Source organism: Rhipicephalus microplus, unplaced genomic scaffold (assembly GCF_043290135.1).
Source record: "Rhipicephalus microplus isolate Deutch F79 unplaced genomic scaffold, USDA_Rmic scaffold_711, whole genome shotgun sequence".
Lineage (NCBI taxonomy): Eukaryota > Metazoa > Arthropoda > Arachnida > Ixodida > Ixodidae > Rhipicephalus > Rhipicephalus microplus.
The window spans coordinates 17,648-32,885 of record NW_027465267.1 but is presented as its reverse complement, the minus strand read 5'-3'; the positions used below and the strand labels follow the sequence as shown (position 1 = coordinate 32,885).

The 15,238-nt window shown below is 40.3% G+C and overlaps 1 protein-coding gene and 1 long non-coding RNA gene across 3 annotated transcripts in view; one reads left to right on the top strand and one right to left on the bottom strand.

Moving 5' to 3' along the window:
• Positions 1-461: 461 nt before the first annotated feature.
• Positions 462-15,238, bottom strand: part of LOC119164364 (uncharacterized) — a 25,007-nt gene continuing 10,230 nt past the window's right edge. The window contains exon 2 of the long non-coding RNA XR_012893091.1: positions 462-2,204. This is a non-coding gene — a long non-coding RNA (uncharacterized LOC119164364). The remainder of the gene's footprint in view (positions 2,205-15,238) is intronic.
• Positions 5,393-15,238, top strand: part of LOC119165313 (sterile alpha motif domain-containing protein 3-like) — a 27,278-nt gene continuing 17,432 nt past the window's right edge. The window contains exons 1-8 of one of the 2 annotated variants that reach the window (XM_075886072.1): positions 5,393-5,652; positions 6,312-6,422; positions 10,983-11,053; positions 11,907-12,053; positions 12,137-12,224; positions 13,569-13,727; positions 13,792-13,998; positions 15,063-15,234. In XM_075886072.1, coding sequence (XP_075742187.1) covers positions 5,476-5,652; positions 6,312-6,422; positions 10,983-11,053; positions 11,907-12,053; positions 12,137-12,224; positions 13,569-13,727; positions 13,792-13,998; positions 15,063-15,234 — 1,132 coding nt within the window. In that variant the 5' untranslated portion in view covers positions 5,393-5,475. The remainder of the gene's footprint in view (positions 5,653-6,311; positions 6,423-10,982; positions 11,054-11,906; positions 12,054-12,136; positions 12,225-13,568; positions 13,728-13,791; positions 13,999-15,062; positions 15,235-15,238) is intronic. The other variant, XM_075886073.1, reaches the window with a different exon arrangement.

The following is a 15,238-nucleotide window of genomic DNA, read 5'->3' as shown; positions in this document are numbered from 1 at the left end:
GCAAAACATGGCCCATCATCCGACATGCTCGTGACTTGAACGCTATCAACAGCATACTGAGTTCCTTGAATCTCAGCTGATACCAGAGAGAACACATTGCTAGTGTCCATAGCATTTGCAGTGATGTAATTCTGCACTTCGATAGGCAACTGCTCCAGCGACACTGGCTTGCACCCTGTAGTGACCATTTTCACACTACTATCTTCAAAAGAGTGAAGATACATCTCAGATGTTTGATGGCGGTTTGACAGAGTTAACGTAATATTTTTAAAATTTCTTAATTTTACTGCCAAGTCTTTAAAGTATTGATGTTTGGCCTCATATCGCATTGACCAAAGATGAACAAGTGGTCCATACATCACCATGTACTTTGGATAATGTATGATGTAATGCAGTTTGCATGGAGCTGGAGTGTTTGGAAACAGAATTCTGAAGTCAACACAAAAGCATGAGATGAGCCGTTCAAGATAAGCAATTTGTTCTATTGTCACTTGCTTGCTCATGATTAAGTCAACAATTTTTCTGAACGAAAGGTACAATGCCCAAACATTGTGACCCGTTGGTACATGTTCACCTACATAAAAAGGTAGATAGCGAAACAAGCAGTATATTTGTGAAGCATTTCCTTTGAGCGTGCCCTTCTTTTGGAACATGCTTGCAGACAATGTTTCAGGTTTATTTCTCTTGTCATTTTGGCCATAGGGATAAGTCATGATTGCAGTGTTCAGCAATTCTAATTTAATGATGTGATATTTCAGAAAAAAAGAAATAACATGTTTTAACAAAAATGGAATAACGCCTTCATGCAAATCATGCATTAAATCAGGTGGAAGGTGCTGGGTGGGCTCAAAGCCAAAAAATGAAACCGCAGGTTCACCACGCACTCCATACAGTGGCAGGCAGCTAAGACCCTGTGCAACTAGTGATAGGTGGTGGTTATGCACAGCGGGGGTTCTCTCTACAAAATCAGATGGTCTATGCTTGCCAGATATTTCATGGCGTAGTGCCATGCAGTGTCGACAAATCCTGCCATGACTGAAACTACACTTAAAGCCACCAAGCCTATGTTGTGAAAGGTTGTCCCCTGTTACACAAAACACACTTCCTTTATGAACCTCTTCATTAACAGTAATACCCACTGTTTCCAACTTTGCTATGTCATTCACAAGCGGTTCAAATATTTTTTTTAAGCCATGCTTTATTGCAAGCTTTTCCTTGACGAGAATCGCAAGGTGTATGGATGAAAGCTTCGACTTTTTTTCAGCTGCCATGTTCAAAACAGTATAGTAAACAGCCACCATCTTTTGTTTACCTCGTCTGCTGCCAAGTGGATCACATACTTCAAACTCATCGGTATACAACTGTATGCAGATCTTTTTAGTGTCACCTTGAAAGTATGCATGATTTCTAAATGCACTCCCATCAAAAACATTCTTAAGATAGTGTCTTGAGGTCGCTGCTTCCGACTGGTGCCAATCAATAGAATGCTTTGTTATTAATGCTTCAAGTGCCTTTAAAATAGGGATATAACTGTATGTCTCCTTCTTCCCTCGGGAATCTCTTCCAATGAAAATTTCCTCTGGTTTTACAAAAGGGAGGCACAACTTCCAATAGTTTTCTCGTTGCTTTTTGTTGAGAAGCTGTTCAAGTTGATGGTTTAGAAATGATGCTGCTTTTTTTTTTGCTTCAGAAGATTCTAATAAAAGGTGTTCAAAAAAGTCCTGCATGTACAAGACAACATCTGTAGATATGTCTTGCAAAGTTGAATCTGGTAGCCTTCTTCCTTCTTTCCACTTCAGTTGCATCATTGCAAATTGATTGAAAAAGTCTCGCTGATGACAAGATGAGCTGGCCAAACTTGTCTGCCGATGCTCTGTGTCAGAAGCACGAGAAGTTCCTGGCACATCAGGGTCATCTAACAAAGCCTCAGTGTCCACCTCAGTTGTAATAAATGTCACATCATGATTAAATACATTATATGCACTGTCTTCCAGAAAGTTGGCATTTTCAAAAACCTCAGCGTGTTGCCTCGAAGCATGCTTTCTATAAGCTCCATATGTGATACAAGTCCTCATGCATCCTTGGATACCGCACAACCAGTTGCGTTCATGCCCATGGTGTGCATGAAAATGCCTGAATAGTGATCTGAGTGTTACTTCTCTCTTGTTGCACTTGTGGCACTGGAAGCATCGTATTCCCGGCATCTGAAAATATTGTAAAGAAAAGTTCAGTATTACTTATATAAAGCATGCATATTCCAGGGCTGTAATTTTTTTATTATTACATTATAAGGCACCAAAAGAGAGCTATGCAAAGTAGCAGTTGTGAGAATAAAAGCAGCTTGCAGAGGTTCTAGAAATGTGCACAAAGACAATAGAGACTGAAGGCTAGAGAATAGGTGATTTGATAGTCCGTGAGCTCGTCAAGCTCTCAAGCTTTTAGCCCTGTACTCCTCTTATCAAAAGAAAATACATAGATTGATTGATCTATTCCAAGTGAGTCAGACTTGAAATAAATAAACAAACAAACAGCTCTTATAGGGCTGTTTGCCTCTTGCCCCTGCTATAAAATAGTAAGCTGCAACACCAAAAGAACAGTTTTACAAGCTGTTAATGTCTCATACTTCCTACAAAGTGACTGGCTGGCAATGAATGTCATCAAGTGAATAGCTGTTCTGCCCTCACTGCCCTAGTGGTGAAAGCCAACCTCAAATGTTATGCTAACTTCACTTATTTTGTATGGCGTGTATATTCCTTAAGGCAGGTCTGATGAATTCAACATATTATCAGCATTCTTAGTGTCTTAGCAGGAAAAGATTTTGTAAGGAAGTGAAAATAGGACAAAGGTTGCAATCCTTCTGTGTGTTCATTCAGGTCAACTGCAAGTTTGTAGCACCTTTCATGCACCTGCAACTGCTAAGGTGGCGTTGCAAACTTACTTTTCCAAGTTTGTAATTACTGCTGCATTATTTCCGCTACATGTATGAGGGCCCTCTTTTACAGGATGATAGCTATGCCTTTCCTCTATATTTTCAATCAGCTTCTCGTTTGGCCAAATATTTTAGTCACTTTTGCACTGTCATGTGAACGTCAGAAAGACTGAAAACACCCAAACAACTCTTGTCTCTGTTCACACCGTTTCGCAATATTAATATGCCACTTTATGTGATAAGGGGCTGAGAGAGAGACCCACCTTACCCAATTTTCAATACTACTTTTGCTCTAGTCCTCTCTAAGCCTCCTGGTTATTTTCCATGGAGACATTGCTCAGTGAAGGCATGCATTGAGTAAATTTATCTTTGTTTCACAGCACACCAGTCACTCAAGGCACCCATGTCATGAAGGTGCATGCTTAACTCTTATGAAACTGACTTTAATTTCTCCAGTATTGAGCATATGGTATGACATCACAGAACTGCTGCCCCTTCACTTGGGCCAGCAGAACAGCAAGACTTTCTTAAGTAGAAAGAACATCAAAATAGCCAAAATTATCATTTTTACAGTCTTTTTAGTTTAAAGAGCGTGGTTACAAAGTATTGCCTTTGTGAGGCTGCTAATATGACATTTACAGAGCATTACAAGAATCTCTAGATCTAAAAAAAAGATGCCAAATTCTTAGAAGAGGTTCCAAATCCCTAGATTTAGGTATAAATCTCTACGATTGGCATTACTGCTGCATCAACACCCATTGCAGCAGTTTGAACCGAGGCAATGTACATCTGCATGCATTTATTGCCTGGCCTGCAAGGACGAACAATGCTTTTATCACCTAAAAATCTGGCCAAAAGTAATGGTATTATACTGGTTCTAGGTAGACATATTTTAGGTAATTTTGAAATATCAAGTTGAACTTGACCTACATTTGAAACCAAAACTAGTTTCATTTGTATGGTTAGCTTGCAGCCGAAACAAACGAGAATTCAGGCACGCTAGCTGTGGCAAAGCTAAGATATTGCATTTACATTCCTGTCACATTATAACGTGTTTTCTCGACTACAACCTGTCCCCACAGCAAAAATTCATGGAAAATTGTCTCAAAATGATTCCCGGTAGTGACAAAGAATTGAGACAGAACAAGGTGAAGATGACAGATGCAGCCCTTGCTAAACTTTCATCGCAAATAAACTGCAGCATAGAAGATGCCATTTATCACCCTGCGTTGCTAAATTGACCATACATGAGGATGTATAAATAATCGGCCGAGGGAACTGGCTCGCTAGCTCAGTGAATCCGTGCCAGATAACTTGGCTGACAATGGGGAATAATACAGGTTCCATCTAATTATTGAAAAGCGTTTAGTTACTCAGCAGCAGGCACATGAGAATAGCGAAGCTTTCCATATTCAACAATACGGTGTTCTTGAGGCGGCGTGCCTTCGGAGACAGCTCGCTGAGAAGGTGCACGAGGTATATTTATCGCTGTTGCTTGTTGTTTATCGCGACTTGCTTGAAATGTATGCTGACATTTGTCTTGTTATCTGTGCATATTGCCACTGCTTACACGTTGCTTTTGATTTGCAATAAACTAAACTTTTGTTGATATTCTGCGCCGTAGATGCGGGCACAGCCGCAGGAAAAGGGGAGGGGGTTCCCAAGCCGTATAAAAGGTGAGGAGGTGAAGGGAGGTCCAGGTCTACTCCGTATACATTGACTTATTTAGGCGGGACGCTGCGTGACCCCCACCCCCCTCTGCAGGCACGGCGTTGGATGACTATGTTCAACACGGAGCCTGTAGCTCTGACTTCATCCTGTGTGTGAAGCGCTGTTTTATTCTGATTTAATACCCCCCTCCCCACCCCCCCACCCCGCGTAGTGGTCTACTGGCTAAAGCACCCGGCTGCTGACCCGCAGGTCGCGGTATCGAATGCCAACTGCGGTGGCTGCATTTTCAATGGAGACGAAAAGGTGTTCGAAATTTCCGGAGCCCTCCACTACGGCATCTCTCATAATCACATGGTGGTTTTGGGACGTTAAACCCCACATATCAATCAATCAGTGCTGCTTCAATACCCACCAGCCGCAACAGTTACACACACACCGCTGCTTTACCACGAATGACTTATACGCGTGCGCTTCACTGTATTTATATTTATCCCGCTTGTCTGACGCTACCTTGTAAAACCAATGAATTAACGCTAGAGGACTTTGATCTTTTCTGTTTACGTTCTTCTGAGCTACAATAACTTTAATCTCGAAGGCCAAGCGTTTAGGTGCTGGCCACATAAAAACAATCTTGAGCCAAGAATACAAATATGAACAAAACTTTTGTGCAATTTCCCAGCTTACTTTTTAAGATTGACGCGTTTATTATCACAAAATGCCAACGTTTGTTATTTCGAAGGCTAAGAAACAACCGGAGCCGGAAACACGAATGATCAAATTGGCGGGAAGCGCGTTCATTGCGGCGCCGGATCGTTGGTGGGTGCAACACGAGTTGGTGGTTGCCATAACTCTTGCGCGTTGTTTTGAGGAGCTCTATGGCAACATTACATGAATCTGCGGTCACAACAGTGACATGTCTACTGACGGTAAGCAACGGCGGCCCCCGAAGAAAGCTCAGACTCGAACAGGCGAATCTGCGTGGCCTAAAAGACGCCGTGAGCAAGTGCCAACTGTTGTCCGTTGAGATAGACTGCGACAATGACAGATTTCAGGTAAGATATCGTATCATCCCCCCTCCCTCTGTTGCTCTTTTTTTCGTTAATGCACGTTGAGTTCAATGCAACATGAGTACACGCAGCATGATGCTGATACTCAATTGACGCATGCGAGTTCACGCGATCATGTCTTGGTGGGCATCTTACGCAATACCGCACACTTGCGATCTAACGATCATTTGCCCCGAAACGTGGTGGCGCCTGCCACTGATGTCACATGGGCACTTTTCATTCATCACAATCTGGAGCGATAAGCGATACTGGTTCAGTTGAATGAGTTGCTGCTACACGGTCACTTGATTGCGATAAGGCTTGGTCTGGATCGTGACGATCGCGATTGGTTCCTTTACGCAAGCTGCAGAAGGGAGACAATCACTACTGATAAATTTGATCTTCGGTTGAGATTGATCGCAATCAACGACCCCTGTGTGATACCGGTAATAATTGTGATCAGACCCGATAGAAATCAGGCTTTCAGTACACGATTTGGCTGACACTTGCGCTAAACTTTATCCGGATCAGTTGGGCCGTGTAGCAATGACCAATAACAAGCAAAATGATGCATAGTGCCCGTGCTTGCTCTCTTTCTGCACTCAGCTGTGTGAAAAGATTACTCTGACATTCTTTCAGCAGACGATGTCTTCTGCTTTGCACAGGTCCTCGACAAGGAGTTCAATGAATATCTTGACCTGGTTGATGAGGACAGCATTCCTGATTTGGCCATCATCCGGACTTTAAAAGCAGGCCAACTGTTTACAACACGCGAGGTAAAGTGTCGCATATTGTCATTCTGAAATACTTTAATGAAAAATTTGCCTGTAGCGTGCCTCTATTACTTCATAGTTAAATTAGCACTATATATAAACTGCAAAAATTACAAAAGAGAAGAAAGGACACTGAGTGCAAACTACCAACTACATGCAAACAAGCATGCATAGATGCTCAGATAAAGGATATAGAGAAGGGCTTTCAGGGTCAACATGAAAGGAGGACATCATCGCTGGAGCAGGATGAGGTAAATGTTAGCAAATGCTTTACTCAGGGCTCAGCATGAGAGAAGATGTGATTAGATACATAAGACATTACACAATTTTTGTTTTAATATTTCCCAACAGTGTTTTTTTTTATATTTGGAGCTGCCAACAACACACACGTTTTCAAAAATTAGCTTTAGGAACATTTTTTGCAATGTGTGGCCAAATGACTAGCCTTTACCAGCTGCTAACAGGTGTAATGCTGCTCTATCAGTCGTGTGGTCCGTCCGGACCCAAGTACAGGGTTCATACTCATTAACATAACAAATATTGAAGGGTTTTCAAGAAAATGATTGTGAATTTTCAAGGACCACAACGTCGGTCAGAAATGTAATAGACATGTTTCATGGTAGGATAGAGGCTTCAAGTAACTGGAATTTATTGAAAAAGGGAATGGTCGCTCGAGCAAACATTGGAAATGTGGCTGCAATAACATTTTCTTTCTGGAGAACGTTCAATCATATCTGGGTGGGAAAGCCTCAACTTATACACAGGAACACTAGACAGAAGTTTAGAAGTCGTGCGCTTCCTACAAAGGTGTTATTCATACCAACTGGCCCGAAATAATTTTTTATTAAGTTCGATCATATTTCCTTGCATGAATAATCATTTTCAGTATTGCAGTAATCACTTTTCCTGAATTTTCATACGAATGTCCATTGTTTCCTGCTGCTTAGTCTTGGCAGTCTTCCGAATGGTGTTTGACTTGGTGCATGACAAGTCGCTAGCTGTCACTGCCTTTTCTGCATGCAAGTCTATAGCTGTTCATTCCTTCTGAGCGGTGTCTAGTTTCTTTTTCTTTTTTGCTACTGTTTCGAACTCCCCCTCAATGAAACATATCTTTTTTCTGTTTATTATCCTCCTGCTCCTGCCTTCTCAGAGTTCCTGAAAATGCATAGTGTTGGTTTCTTTTGTGATGGGCCTATTGCATATGCCACCTACTACATTCATGGCATCACAAATAATATGCTATGAAATACGGGACAATGCTCATTAGAAATAAAAAAAAAAGGATTTGAAAAATTTCAATACATGTAAGGCCTGGAAAACAAATTTCCGAATCAAGGTTTTTAATTGATTTCAAGGACCCACATAAACCCTGCAAGTACAAATTGACACAGGATTAGTGGACCTTGAATGCACTACACCTCTTGTGCATTAAAAAAATTTGCCACCTGTGCTTGATTACCAAAATGTTCTTTGGGGTCAGTTATATTCTGTCGATATTTTACAACTTTATGAGATCACAACAAAAGCCGTTCTTGGCACGCACCATAGTTGTCTGCCGCCACTAGTGTCTGTAACAGCTATCATTTGAAATTAGAAGACTGTAAATCAACAATATTTTGGTTATATTAGGATTCAAACCATGGTACTCTGTGTTGCAGCCCAGTATTATACTACTGAGCCACGCCACTGCTTGAAATTCCTTTGGAAACAGAACATACGCAAGCTTCATTTCGCAGAAGTAATCACGTTAACATGCACAATAGTGTTTCATAAGGGGAAAATAAGAACTAGGCATTGCACAATGTGAATTGTGTAATGTAGTGGGTAGGTCACTTCTTGGCAGAAGAACGAATAATGGTGTAGCCGGTGTTTTCATACCTAATAAAAACGAAGATTATAATGTAGTGGTTGCTAAGTCTACTTGCAGTAGTTATCCTAATAATGTTTAAAAAATGGTCTATAAAGACTGCTATTCCACCTTTCGCTTATTGCGGCCTGCACGTTGTGTGCAGGCCTGACTTTTTTTTTTTTTTTTACACAAGCCTGTCAGCCTTGGAGAGGCCGAGAGCACTACCTAAACGTTGTCTAGCTAGCTACAATTTTTCTGATCCTCTGCCAACACGTGTGCACATGAGCGGCCCACACCCATGCAGATTTAGCTGCAGGAACTGCAACATTTAAGATAGACTTCTAAAAAAATGTTCGTGCAAACTATTTTTTTAAAGAGAACTGTTCCTGTCCACTCTAGAAAAAAATTAATGTTGCAGACGTTGACAATTCTGGAAGAAGCCAAGGACATGTGTCAAAGCACCTTGTATCATGCTCAAATCCTTTGAGCTTCATTTTGCAATAGAAATTGGTTAGCTTTTACTTTAATCTGCTTCAGTGATAGTCTTCTCATATTAACCCTCTCTTCTGTAGTCAGCCCACCCTTTCCTCTATTTTACCTGAACATCTATGCATGCTTGTTTGACACATGTGGTCTACTACATTTCTGCAAGACAAGTGCTACGTGTTTCTTTGTTTGATACAACCTTGAATAAAACAAACAGATGATGAAGCTATGTCTGACGTAGGGGACATTAATTGTATAACTGTATTCGGCTAATTGAGACATAAATTTCCTCAATGGCTATACCTTTACCATAGGTCTCCTCAGATCTGGAATTAGGAAGCAAGCCTATCAAAAAAGAATAAAATAATAATTATTTTCAAAGGACTAAAGCAAATAAAAGAATAACTTGATTCTCTATCACTGTTATGTATTGTTTTTATTTTTTTATTTTTTCTTCCCACGTGTAGATTGTGAGCCCTACAAATTGTTCCTAGTTGTTTTTTTTTAGTATAATGCATTTTTTTTCTGCTCGAGAGTTGTCCGTGCATACTTTTTTGTTAAAATTGTACCTATGTTTTCTTTTCTTTTTCAGTGTTATATGACTGTGTAATATTGATCTCAGTTTTAGTATTTGATTTTTATGTACCCTTTTATATTTGTAAATGTCATTTTTTGCTGCTGCTGTATGGGTGGTACAACCCAGTCAGGCAATGTTTGCCTTTGGCCATGTCTCCTTTGGCAATTTTGTACTTGTTCTCAATAAATTAATAAAAAAAACAGACAGAAATTCTGAAAAATAGTGAAGTGGATGAAATGAAGATAAAAAATTGTTTTTTCATAAAAAACTACTAAACCGATTAGAAATAAAGTGCATTTAGTGAATCATTTATTCACCTTACCCTTTTCACATTTACATCAAAATTGTCACTATACAGCTAAAACAAAACTCTCAGGGTCCAGACTTTTTTGTCTAGTGTTATGATCTGTTGTGTTTGAGTTACATTATATTTCAAGTAGTCACATATGTACAGACACAGGAAAAAATTGATGTCCATTTATAGGACCAAGGATGTCATTCATTTATCATCATTTACAAGGCTAAATTTTGAAAACTACATCTGGTAGGTGTGCTCCATTTACAACAATGCTTTGTTGCGAATGCTTCTCGAAGCACTGGCCTCCGTAGCCCTCGTAAATAGCTGCAACTTCGGGACATTGGCTTGCCACTGTTATTAGCGGCTTCACTAGCAATTTGAAATGTTTAAGTCGGCACTACACTGTATAAAGCTTCATAAATTCGTATTGTTGGTGAAAAGATTAAATCTGAACCCACTGTACAGTTACATCTGCTTCAGTGCCGGCGCAGTCAGGACAGAACGTGTATCGTCCAGCTACTCAATTGATTCCTGCTATTGTGAAGCGAAAATGAGCTCTAGTTATGTTCAATGCTTTGTGCAGATACTCATTTTCTTCGCACGCGTGAGCTCGAACCACACATGGCTAGCACAGGCAACAGTATTTGTTTACATTGTTCAGAGCACTTCAGTAAGCCTTGCCTGTTCTCTGCTTTTTTTGTACCATCTATATTGGCATCAGTAGAATTTCATAGGGGGAATCAACCCCTTCATGTTTACACGGCTGTTACGGAAACTAAAAAATCGGCAATGGTTATCTGTCTCCCATCAGGGTGACGTTACAAAATGACACATTCACATGTAGTGTAAACTTCACAAATGTGTGGGAAGCAAGTGGAGTGGAGGGCTCGTACTCGCCTACTCAAGTTCCCCTTCTCCACTGGGGGAACGGCAAATTGTAATTGCAACACTACAAAATGCACTCGTTCTGCAACCGATTTAATGCGTTTCTACAGACACGTGACATTGCATTTTATTTGTCATGTTTAGATTGTGTACTATGCACAAGGGACAGTCATGGCATGCTTTGGCAATGTCTGGTACTTCTGCAATAAAACTCACTGATCAGTCAGGCAGTCACAGTTTGCATAATAAGGTAATTGCTTGTTCTGTGCCAAGAATTTTGACATACTGTTATAAATACAGTACAGTACCTACACGAAGGGACGCAACTTTCTTGTTAACTGCTGCAGCTCGTTGTAGAAAAGTGAAAATGTAAGCTGTGCACTTAACACAGCAATTATAAATAGCTATAATCACAGACTAAGTTTCTGTTATATGTATTACTTGGCAAACTTCTTCCTTATTTTGCAGCGTACTGTCCCAGGCAATGGCCACAGCAATTCCGAAGAAGCTGCTGAGCAAAGTTTCACCATTATAGCTAGGTAAAAAATCTTACTAAAAAAGACAATGTTTGTAAAAGTGTTGCAGCATCAAGCATTCATCATTGTATTTTTCTGTACAGCACAGCATGACACTGGTTTAGCATGAATACAGCACAAGCTTGATTGTTAGGATCCTTTCAGAGTCTAAGAGAGCATGATTTAGTGGAGGTCTTATATCTGTGCATGAATCTGCATTTAACACGAAGCCATGAGCACTTTTAAAAATGGTGCCATAATAGCGGGGTTACGTTCATTTTTTGATTCAGGAGGCCCTTGAAAACTTCCCTCTTTTTTTCCTGACACTCAATTAATTGGTTTGTCTTCCCACCTGACAATCATCAGGACATGGTTGCATCAATGGTAGTGAGAAAGCATTGTTGCCAGTGGTCCAGAGATGTGTTTGACCACAAGGCCAAACACAGAGATGCTGAAGAGGCGTAGCATTGTCATGTAGCATAAATGTCATTTTAGTGCTTGCAAGCAGAGGCCGAGCTTTCTGACTCATTTCCCTGCAGTGGAAACTTGAGCAGATTAATAGCAGGATTTTCTCAGGAGCACTCTCATTATGTGAACCAAATCACACTCGTCATCACAAGTGCATAGTTTGTGAGTTCATCCAGATAAATACAAAGCAGGCAAAGGTAGCTATGATTATAATAAAAGCCCTATTTTTAATATTAAAAGCACAAGAAATGTTTTGGGAAGAAATATGCAGACCATTTGCATGTATTAAACTCATTAAAAAACGAAAATGACCATTGTATTGCCAGTAAAATGTGACCTTTTCACCACTACTGCCTGTAGTATTACATGATTTCTCACTTGCTAAAAGACTATATCATGATCGTTTCAGCTGTGATGATGACGACAGCGGCAGCAAGTTTACACTACCAGACTTGAGTTTTTTAAATTCTAGTTTGAACCTCAACAGCAGCATCAGTTCCTTTGCCACAGTGAGGATTGTTGACTCCTTGTTTCAAGAAATGATAAAACACACAATGTAAGACAACAATGAGACTGCCTATGAGCTTGAGTTAGTCATCGCCCACATCTGTTTTTTTCAAACCTGAAAACATTTTGCAGCTACCCATCGCGGCGCTTCTACCACGATGTTGGGCTCAAACTAGTCGGACTCTACCCTCAACTGGGAGACACATGCGGCAGTGGCCATGTAAGTATAGTTGCACCATTGTTTCTCTTATTTTGTCATGTGCTACAGCACATTCTTTACCTAGAAACCTGCATTTGCACAATAATCGCTGCAAGCTCCTAAGATGCACGTAGCCTTAAAGCCAATAAGGTTGTAATAATACCTCAGCAACTATTGGCACCAGTCCACATAGTAAATAAGTAGTACTTGCTTTTGTAAAGCATTCACATTTACAGGAGGACTGACATCAAATCTACTCATTTCAGGTTTTTTTGCATCAACGAGTAGCTATTGACCCCCTAGTAGTGATTTGCGACCTAAAGCACAACTGAGGGACGAATAACTATCGTTTTTATTGGTTTATATCACTGGTATCTAGTACGATTTCAAATTAAAAGTCTACAATCCAGCCATTTTCAGTGATGGGAGCGCTACCTGCGGTCACCTCCAGATTGTGTTACAGCTGACGAATTCTCCACATAAAAGCGTGATGTCAGGCTCAGTTGCTTTGCAAACATTTCGTCTGCTAGGCACACCCATTCAGTCATGCCTTGTCACCTGCATTGCAGTCATCCTCGTACAAAGTGTGGACTTGGGCTAAATAAGATAAGACTGGAGCTTGGAATTGCTGCGATAATAATATAGTTATTAATATATGGTAGCCTGCCGAGCTTTCAATTGCAGGGTCCTTATTGATTCCATGTTGCAATATCAAACATTTGATGTGCTTTTTGGGAGCAAGAAGTTTTTTCTAAACTTGAAAGTTACAAAGTAAATAAGCCTATTACAATAAACTGGACTAATAACTATAAAGTCAACTGAACGCCGATGTTATCACATGCCCTTGAAGTAAAGTTATGATAAACATCCATGAATATGTCAATTTTATGCGGGAAGTTCAGTCACGAATGTTCAACATTCAATAACTTTAATTTAGTCATGTTTAAACATCCATTCTTATTTTAGCACATTCAAGTTCAATTTCAGATTTAGATTTGCTGAGTTACATTGAAAGTCTCTTAGACTTGCAAAAAAATTCAGGACCAGCTACCAGCGATCAGAAAAGCTGAAGATGCCACTAGTGCCGAAGGACTCCTAGTCGCTGTTTAAGAGCTTCATTTACTCTGCAGTATCGATTGAAGTTGTTTTGCTTTCTCTCTTCGCAGAAGGGAAGCACGAAATTCTCTGTTATATGAAAACATATTTTCCCATAAAATTGTCTGCGCATTTCAAAGCAGCGCATGAATATACATAGACTTAACAAGGTTCAGTAAAGTCAATCCAGAATTTTAAAAAAATGAAAAAAAAAGGAGGAGCTACAGCGAGAAATAGATGAATTTCTTATTGTGAAAATTTTATGCACAGGATTCCTGGGTCTTGCATCTAAGAAATAAATTTAAAAACGAGAGGCGCAAGCTGCAAGTCGACCGAGTCATGAATGCCAGAGAAAAGTATGGAGGAGGGTCCAAAAGAAGAGCTTTGGAGGGCGTTGTGCCTGCAGAAAACAGAGTGAATGGCATTTTGGTCGGTACTTCTTAACTTCAAGTTTGCCTATTTAGAGTAGTGACCATTTCAATTGAAAATGCAGATGCAAAGCCTGAAAACCACAGGTGAAGATGAGACAAGCCTTGCGCAGCATGAAGCATGGCTTTTGTCAGAGTGGACCAAGCCAGAAAATGCTGAACAAGTACGCTGCCGTCTGGGCCTTACGCACCTACAAAGAATGAAAAGCTTGTGCCAAATGAAGGCAGTTGATGCGCTTGAAAAATACCCCTACTTGCTTGACATTGAATGGGTAAGTCATTTATAGCATCAGCGACCACACACAAGAAGGGGGGACAAACCACAGTGCTGCAGTTTGTCCCCCCTTCTGTCGTGTTCGTGTAGTCGTGCGCTGTGTCAAAATATGCTCATGTACTGTCACCAACTGGCCCGGCTTGCAGTCCTCCAGTCTTGCTATGTTCTTAGTCACATTTTCTGTTACTCATCTGGCTTCTGATATCAGCCTAGAGTGCACACTTCTTGGTGCAGTTTTTCGCACATGCCTTATGCATGTTAGTGGCTTATGCCACTGACTTCTAAAATGGCCTATGACTGGTGAAGGGCTGGTGAGTGGTACTCGGAGCATTCAAGTACTGCCGTGCGCCATTGTTTATAGTACACTGCATGACTGCTTTTTACAGTTTATGCTTGCGTTTTACGAGAGGGAGATTTGTGGACTTCGAATCAACATGGTAAATAGTGTTATTCACTTTAATTGCTCACATGAATTCAGGTTCTGCAGGTCTTACCATGGCTGAATGCAATCAGCATCATCACAAAGTATGAAGTATTTGCTAGCGATAATGAAACAGTGTTTATTACATGACTGTTCAAATACAACATCACTTGTAGTGATAGCATCACACTGGACTGAACAGTAGCTCATTACTGTCATATCCCTTGATGGGTCTGGACCTTATCGCTGTGATCTGTCATTCATTTCCAGTTTTCTTTGCTTGGGCATACATTCAATGTGCACAGAAAATATAGACAAAGCAAAGGGTTGGCTTGAGGCAGTCAAAAGATGATTTGAAAAAAAAGTGTCAGGTCTTTTTTTTTTTTTTAAATGATAGAAGTGTTCAAAGAACTGTATACGCTTGATTTCGTTATGATGCATTCAGCTTCGAAAACTAGTAAAGTTCACCCTTTAGGCCATACGTTTGTTCGCTTTCTGAATTTTCTGATAATTTTTCCATCCCAGCAGGATTCATAGTTAACATCTTCCATTTTCTCTATTAAGTTTTCTTTGTATTTATATGGTTCTTAGAAATTAAGTTCTGTTCTTTGTGCTCATGAATTTGTTTGTCTATTTTTAAGTTTCTTCATGACTTCAACCTTTTGGTCAAAAAAGACGGGCTAAAAGCCATCGACGAAGCTTTTGAGAGAATGCTGTGCCTCATTCTTAATGGTACAATGGTGGCCAGAAGGAAAGATTTGAAGGAAGTCCTTCAAGTGGAATTATCATGTATAAGTGCCAGGCGTCGAAAACGTAA